Source organism: Curcuma longa, chromosome 4 (genome assembly GCF_044706935.1).
Source record: "Curcuma longa cultivar G26 ecotype Majalengka, Jawa Barat chromosome 4, ITB_CL_G26_1.1, whole genome shotgun sequence".
Taxonomy (NCBI): domain Eukaryota; kingdom Viridiplantae; phylum Streptophyta; class Magnoliopsida; order Zingiberales; family Zingiberaceae; genus Curcuma; species Curcuma longa.
The window spans coordinates 10,918,586-10,926,198 of record NC_133864.1 but is presented as its reverse complement, the minus strand read 5'-3'; the positions used below and the strand labels follow the sequence as shown (position 1 = coordinate 10,926,198).

General features: G+C 40.1%; 1 protein-coding gene, 1 long non-coding RNA gene and 1 pseudogene across 2 annotated transcripts; 2 read left to right on the top strand and 1 right to left on the bottom strand.

Moving 5' to 3' along the window:
* The first annotated feature begins 799 nt into the window (after positions 1-799).
* On the top strand, positions 800-2,948 carry LOC141828036 (V-type proton ATPase 16 kDa proteolipid subunit-like; annotated as a pseudogene).
* Positions 2,949-4,500: 1,552 nt separating this feature from the next.
* On the bottom strand, positions 4,501-6,602 carry LOC141828310 (uncharacterized). The gene is made up of 2 exons (XM_074715713.1): positions 5,745-6,602; positions 4,501-5,179 (listed from the first exon to the last, which is right to left on the bottom strand). Exons 1-2 carry the CDS (start codon positions 6,442-6,444, stop codon positions 4,584-4,586), a joined length of 1,296 nt encoding a protein of 431 aa, XP_074571814.1. The 5' UTR covers positions 6,445-6,602; the 3' UTR covers positions 4,501-4,583.
* LOC141828311 (uncharacterized) lies at positions 6,402-6,742 on the top strand. The gene is made up of 3 exons (XR_012601757.1): positions 6,402-6,467; positions 6,544-6,609; positions 6,684-6,742. It is a non-coding gene; the product is annotated as an uncharacterized LOC141828311 (long non-coding RNA).
* Positions 6,743-7,613: the final 871 nt, after the last annotated feature.

Here is a 7,613-nt window from a genome sequence, read left to right as displayed (position 1 = left end):
TAAGCAAGCCATAAAAATTTCATAAAACATCCGAATCGTAATGGCTAGAATTGCATAATAAGCACAAAAAGGCTGAAAACATTCATCTTAATTAGAACTTAGAACCCTAGTAGATTCTGCATTGGAATGAATCGAAGTTGGATAACCAAGCATGCCTTGATCCATGAATTCTCGGCCTATCCCAAGAGTCAATGATAGCCTAATTACTAGTTCGAAACTAAGCAGTAAGCATTCAATGTTGACGATCTCTAAATGAGCAGGTTAATTGGCTGGAAAAATTATGGGTACCTTGATCAGTGCCCTCCATCATGCGACCAGCGGTGGTGGCTGTGCCCGGCCCTGTCGTCGCCGCGCCCTTCGTCCTCGTCGCTGTAGTCTTCATCGAAAGGCTTCTGCTTGTCGAAGATGCAGCATTTCTTGGAGCTCTTCCGGTTGAGGACCTTCTTCTTGGGTCGCCGGAGGCGGAGGACAAGGGTCTTCTGTAGCGGCTGCGATTGCCTCCGAGGCGAAGAAGAAGAAGGGAGATCGTCGAGGGTGAGTTACGGTTGGGGGAGAAGGGGAAAACCATTCTCGCAATGGTGCGGCACGCTTGATCGCGGAATGTTCCAGAAACTATTTTTAAAAAAAATGTGATTTTTAAATATTTTTTTAGACAAATAATTATTTTTCAGGTGTAAATTTCGAATTGCTATAATTATTTTCTAAAATTTAAGTTAAAATACATTTTTGAAATTTCAGAACTGCACCGAATCCAATCGATCGTCGATTCCGATTTCGAGGACTCCCAATCTTTCCGGCGATGTCGAGCTTCAGCGGCGATGAGAACGCTCCCTTCTTCGGGTTTCTCGGGGCCCGGCGGATAGCGCGCCTGCCCTTTCGATCGCATCTCGAAGCTCCTCCGCTCCGAGACGAGGCTTTGACTCGGTGCTTTCGGAGTTTGCAGGCATGGGGGCGGGCCGGGCGGCATATGGGACGACGAAGAGCGGAGTAGGGGTTGCGTCGATGGGAGTGATGCGGCCGGAGCTGGTGATGAAGTCGATCGTGCCGGTTGTCATGGCCGGAGTGCTCGGGATCTACCATCTACGGGTTAATCATTGCGGTGATCATCAGCACCGGGATAAAGCCGAAGGCCAAGTCCTACTACCTGTTCGACGGCTATGCGCACCTTTCCTCCGGCCTGGCCTGTGGCCTCGCCGGCTTTCTGCAGGCATGGCGATTGGGATCGTCGGGGATGCTGGCGCCAGGTAGACTTTAGTTTCTTATAGTATTCTCCTAGAGAAAGATATTTTTTCCACAGATAAATCACTGCAAGCATTGTAGGACAGGAGATTGTGAACTTGTTTGAATCAATTCTCTAGGGAACACAATGCAGTATAAAAATCCAAACAAGCATGAAGTTAAACTTCAATTATTATGAGATTTCCTTTAAACCAATTCTTAGAGTGTTCTATAAATTGTTTCTCATGGTTATATTAGTTGTTTAATACAGGTATAATGGCGATATGGGGAAACGTTTTGTGAGTTCGTGAAATTTAACCTCTAGATTTCATGTTTTTGTTAATTGAAGTTGTATGATAACTTTTCTCATTGTTGTCAAATGAAATCGTTAAGACTGTGTAGAGTATTGATTTTGTCATGTGTCTTCTTTTGAAAAAGAGTAATAAGGTAGGAGAGGTTCCTACCTTGGTGATATTAATAAGCATAATGAAAGTTAGAGTTATGACTTATAATGCCCAAATAATTAGAGCAAAAGGACCGGGGGATCGGTCATCATCAAACATTGCAACAAAAGTAGAAAAGAAGAAACTACCTCGTTTATCAATGGCTGGATAGGAACCACCAAGAAAATAAGGGACATTATTTGTTCCAATCATGAGGACATTCTTGTTGATCTGGTCTTAAATCTGTTAAGTTATGAGGTATAACTTATTTGCTTGTTGATTGGTTACATCCAAATCATGTTTTTTTTGGTGTTGTGGTAGTTAATTAAGTTTTCTACCTTATTTTGAAAAACTACTTTTTTGAATCCTCATGGCATTCACACGATTTGCATGGATAGTTGCTGAAAACATGTTCCTTTTTCAATGACTCGGCAGGTTATTATTCCATATTTTTGTGCTAACATGTGTATTTTTATGAGAGACCTTTCAGTTTACCATCTTATTCTTTCGAACATAATTAAACAGCCATAAGGTCCTTTCTTTTTCTAGGGGCATGGTTCCATAATTTTGTAGGCCACCTCTCATTTTATGTAGTAACACAATACAAGTAGCCTGCCTTTCTTCAAATTATGGTTTTTTATTCTCATTATTTTTTAATTAAATGACTGTCTTCTAATATAAATACGCGCATACTTCCTGAAAATTTCATTGTGGAAATCCACTATGCGCCATCTGAGCGAGTGAACCAGCAACCTCCATTTGAAAATTCTTCATATTTTGGCTGTTGCCTTGGTTGGCAATCTGCATACCGTGCTTATCTGTCATCACATCAATATGTTGTTTTAATTCTTGCATCAAATTCTTCAGTTGCGATTTTGGTTCTTTAGTGGTTTGAACTCAGATCTCAAGATGCGCTTTATCTAAAACCTTTAATACAACAGATTTGCGCCATTGGCTAGATTTTTATTTGGAAAAATAACCGACATCAGTCTGATGTAGAGTATTGGGCAATCAACTTGTTTACTTTCAGTCTGATGTAGGGCATTGTCCAATCTACTTGTTTACTTCTAACCTTGTTAAAATTGCCAGTCAATATCTCAATGTTCTCGTGCAGATAATGCTAACATGGATTTTGTGACAGGGCCAACGCGCAGCAGCCAAAGCTATTTGTCGGCATGATTCTTATTCTCATCTTTGCGGAAGCTCTTGCTTTCTATGGCCTCATCATCGGCATCATCCTTGCATCTTGGGTCGATCAATCAAGAGCTGACTAAGGCAATAGAAATGGCCAAGGTCCTTTTCCTTTTCCTGTGCTCTCTAACTGCATATTTCCTATAAGATCAACTTCCATGATTACCATGTGTACTATCTATCAACTCATATGAACTGGCACAGATTCAGTCATGTTCTATGCTTACTCAATAATGTGATATGTCGATCCTTTGCCAAAACATTTTTCGCAAAACCAATGGATTTTAGTGTAACTCAGTCGATAGTATTAACTTCATTTGTAGGCAAAATTGTTGCCAAAGTGTGAATTGACGGCTGTTGCATTCGTTTTCAGTTATTGTTATCTTTAGATGTTGGAGTTTGGTTCATCATAATTGTGGTGCTATCTTATAAAGCATTCTAAGTTATGGCCTTCCATGACTCAATCACCTCACAAACCGACAATTGTAGATATTTAAATAGGTTAAGACTTTTTTATTAAGATATTTTATTTTAGAAATATTAATATCTTTTTAGTGATTTAATTTAATTCTTTTAGATAGCTTTGCTAATTTTACCTCTTCTAATTTTATGTGGTGCAATTTTAATTATAAGATTTTTGTTGGTTGTCTACTTTTGATATTATTATAATGTGATGCAAATTATTACCACATTTCCAAATAAAAGAATCTAAATAGCCTTTACGAGTGTGGTGCAGTAGTAAAACACTTAGAGAAACAAAAAGTGTACATAAGTTGTGCTCCGGATTTATTTGGTAGGCGAACTAGGAAGGAAGGCCGTCAACCTCTAGAATTAATCTAGCAAAGCATGCTTTCAGGAATCTCTTCGGAAGTTTTTGAAAAATTAGAAACTGTCATTCATTAGTAAACACCTTTGCCATAAAGACTTCACTAATAGGACAACCAGACAACTTACTCTCTCATGGAATCGACCATTGCAAATCCAACCTTTATTCCCTTGTCCTTTATTCTGTTCTTGCCATGCCATTTCCCCCCTTTTTTTCTTTTTTCTTTTGAAAATTGGAATCTTATTCAACAAAAAATAAATAAAAATTGGACCATCATCTTTCAATCTAGTTCATGCCTTGTTTGTAATCCTCTGACTTTGCTTTATTTATTCACTTGGCCCATTCCTTTGCCTTGGAGAGGCAAAGCATCTTACAGCTTCTATCGAACCCAGGAGCTTGTCTCCTGACTTCTTTATTTCTTTTTGCAGTTCCTCCGGCTCTTGTCGTAGACAAATGTCCTTAGAATCTTCCTTATCGCGTCAATGGTAGAAGTTTTTTGAATTCGTCTAGCCGAGGTAGAAGTTGTCGAATCGGTCTGACTGGTTAGCCTAGCTAATGATGTTATAATAAGATGTGAATAGATGGTTACTTTTATTTGGATTTAGGATTAAATTGTTCTTCAGTTCTGATAAAACTTTTGCAAATGTTTAGCGTGGCCGAATCAACTAATCTATCCGGAGTAAGATTCAAATAAGAAGATAATTTTCTTTAGTGGTCAGTTAGCGTAGCAGCCTTGGACCTTTGAAAGGAACACACTTTTGAATTTGAGTTGTTTTCATTCTCTTTCTCATCTAGAGATTGTTCGGAATCAAGGTTGCTTCCTCCCTCTCATGCACAAAAAGCTTTTGCTATATCGAAATCAGATTCATGTCTCAAGTAGGAAAAAAACAAAAAGAACATGGAGATCAACTTCTGTAAACTACAACAAAGCAAGGCAAAATAGCTTTAGGGTCAAACACAAAGAGCTCATCCAAATTGGAGTAGACTCCGCTTGATCCGGCCAATGAATCATACTCCTCGACTTCATCCTGCTTCCTCTTCACTCTCCCTGCAACCACTCTGCACACCAACATTGCGCTTTTCTGCTCCGGTGTGATCCCGGCCACATCATGAGCCCTTCCGCTGGTTGCCATGGTCTGAATCCTCCCTTGGCAGTCTTTCTTGAACCCATTCTTCAAGATGCTGCACAGGTTGCAGTGGGGGATGGAGGTGCACAGGTTGGTGGCTCCATCCAGACCAACAGAGCACATGAAGGTGGTGCAGTGGAAGCGGAGGAGCTCATTCCCATCCGCGGTGCACCGTGGGTGCCTCTTCGGGAGCTTGTTCGCCTTCAGCTTGATCGAGTCACGGTAGTCTTCAAACCTTGTGACTGTTTTGGTGGTGTTGTGGACCTTCAGGATCCTGTCTATCTTGCAGAGGGGGGTTTGCTTCTTTAGCCAACTCGATTGGAAGATGATCTCCACTATGTTCCTGCTGGTGTCTTCAGGGCCCAATTCTGATACTGAATCAAATGGTTAAGAAAGAGTTACAAAGAGTCTTCACTGTTGGTGTGGTGTCAGATCATGAGCAACCAAAAAATTTTCTTTTGAAAAATGAATTCCTCTTGAAGCAAACCTACCTATCCACAACCCTCCGCTCTCATTCATGAACCCTTTTCTCTCATATCGAGTCCTCTCCCCACCCTCATTCATAACTCTTATCAGAGAAGAGGAAAAAGAAAATACTCTATTTTAGGTGAAACAAGAAACTCTAAGAAGCATCAAAAACTTTGTTTGTTCTTCTTACTAATTGCAGAGAATCAAAAGTATATAAAGAATTCTTTTAGAACTTAGTAGATTGAACAAGAAAGAACTGAGAATGATAACTACAGAGAAAACAGAAAGAATTCTGATACTGAAATAAATGGTAACAATTGAAAGCATGAAGAGTTTTTTTTTTAAAAAAAAAAAACTACACAAAGTGAACTTTTCATGTAAACAATTAAAATTAGGTGAATATTGAGGCATCAAAACTTTGCATGTTCATCTATTATAGAAGGTGCTACTAATCTAATGAAGAGATTCTACCTGCATGCCTCACTGCCTGATGAATCTCCAAACTCTCAGCTTTCACAAAGATCTCTCCACAGTCAGGGCAAGAACAGATGGTGGTCCTGAGGGAGGAGTCCCTAGACAACATGCTCACAGGATCCACCACCATTTGGCACTCATAGCAGCCAGAGAACCTCCTTAAGGGCATTCTCCTAAAAGACCCCCCAATGGAGGAAGAGGAAGCAGACGAAGCAGCGGCAACAGCAGCAGCAGCCACAGAGGCAGAAGAGTGAGAAGAAAATGAGTTGGAGACCACCACTCCATTCAACTCACTCAGAGGCTGCTGCTGCTTCTTCCTGCTGCTGTTCTTGGCCCCTTCACCATTTGAAGGCCCCCTTCTTTTGCATGGCTCACCTTGAGGAGCAGCAGCAACAGCCTCTGGTCTCTCCATGTCCCTCAACTTGCAGATGGACCCTGAGCACCCAATCCTTTTGCTGTGCTCTTGGTGGTGGTGGTGTTTGCAGGTGAAGAAGCTCTTTAAAGCCCCCTTGGTGGAGGGCGTGTGTGGCTCCTGCTGTTGTTGTTGTGTTGGCCTCCTCTTCTTCTCTTCCTCTTGTTCCTTGTTGTGAGCTTCTTCTCTCTTCCTCATTGGTGTAGGTGACTCCTTGGCTCTTCTCCTTGCTTCTGCCATTGCAAAGATGGAAGCTTGAGCTGAGTTGGTGACTTCCTTCATCATATTGATGCTGTATTGCTTGGAAGGTGGGAAGGCTTGATGGGTTCTAACTCTTTTTTATTGTGGAAGCCTCAAAGGAGTCAATTGCAGTAGCTTTTGCAGGAACAGCAGCACAGAAAGAGGAAGAACATAACATTTCTTTAAGGGTAAACAAGAAGAATTATCAAGGTAAAAATTCTTTTTCAAACACACTAATTACTTCAGTTAATCTAATTTGTTTGGAGGAGACTCATAAATTGCAGGGGCCCTTGGGCATTGGCATGGGGATGGTCCTCATTCATGGGGAATGAGAATTGAGAAGAGAGCCTCCCTCTTACTTTTGCCTGCAAAAAGCTTGTGTGTTTACTCATTCCAGGCATCATCAAATCAGATGGTGGCAAAGGGAATAAAGCATGCAGCAGCATAGAATAAGTTCCTCCCCCACTTGTTCTCACTGTTTGGACCTCTTTCTACTCAAAGTGAACTACTTTGTGCTCTTCTATTTATCTCCCTAATGATGTTTCATTTAAACATTGTTTTTAAACCCCAAAATTTTAAATTTTTGTTAGGCTCGAGTGTTAGGGATTGCCACACTTGTTTATGTAATGTTAATGAGTTTCGAAGACCGTTGAATCGTATCGAAAGTACAGGTATGACATTTTGTTTGGTTAGTAGAACTTGAAACCCTATAACTCATACTTAGCATCATGTTAGACCCTAAATATTGTTGTTCTCACATTTAAGTGAGCAAAAGCAGTCAAACATCTTTGAACTTTTTTCCTCTCTTCTGTGTTGCTTTTTCAGCTTCTCTTGTGAGAAACCTTTTTGTTTGTTGAATTGTCTACTAGAAAACGTATTTGTTAGGAATTCCTTGGCTCAAATTTTAGAAGAAATCTTGAGTTTCACAAATTTTGACCCATCTGATTTAACATCTTACCTTTCTTCAAATATATTTGACTCATAAATATTCTTCCAATCGAAGGTGTTGTTGTTTTTGTGCTCAAGTCAGTTCAAGTCCAATTGAATGAGATCAAATTTGATAGAACCACACTGTAAATTTATAGTAAGAATTGAGTATTCATTTTGATACAAATGTAAATGTTCATCAAGACATTTTTCCATTGGGCTCATAAACATTACAAGAGATCCCTTTCTCTAATAGTTTGAGGAAATGTAGAAAAGATAACACTTCC

Coding starts and splice junctions, on each gene's coding strand:
- LOC141828310 (XM_074715713.1), bottom strand. CDS start 6,444: ATGATGAAGGAAGTCACCAACTCAGCTCAAGCTTCCATCTTTGCAATG. Junction 5,180..5,744: donor TCAGGCAGTGAGGCATGCAG/GTAGAATCTCTT, acceptor CATTTGATTCAG/TATCAGAATTGGGCCCTGAA.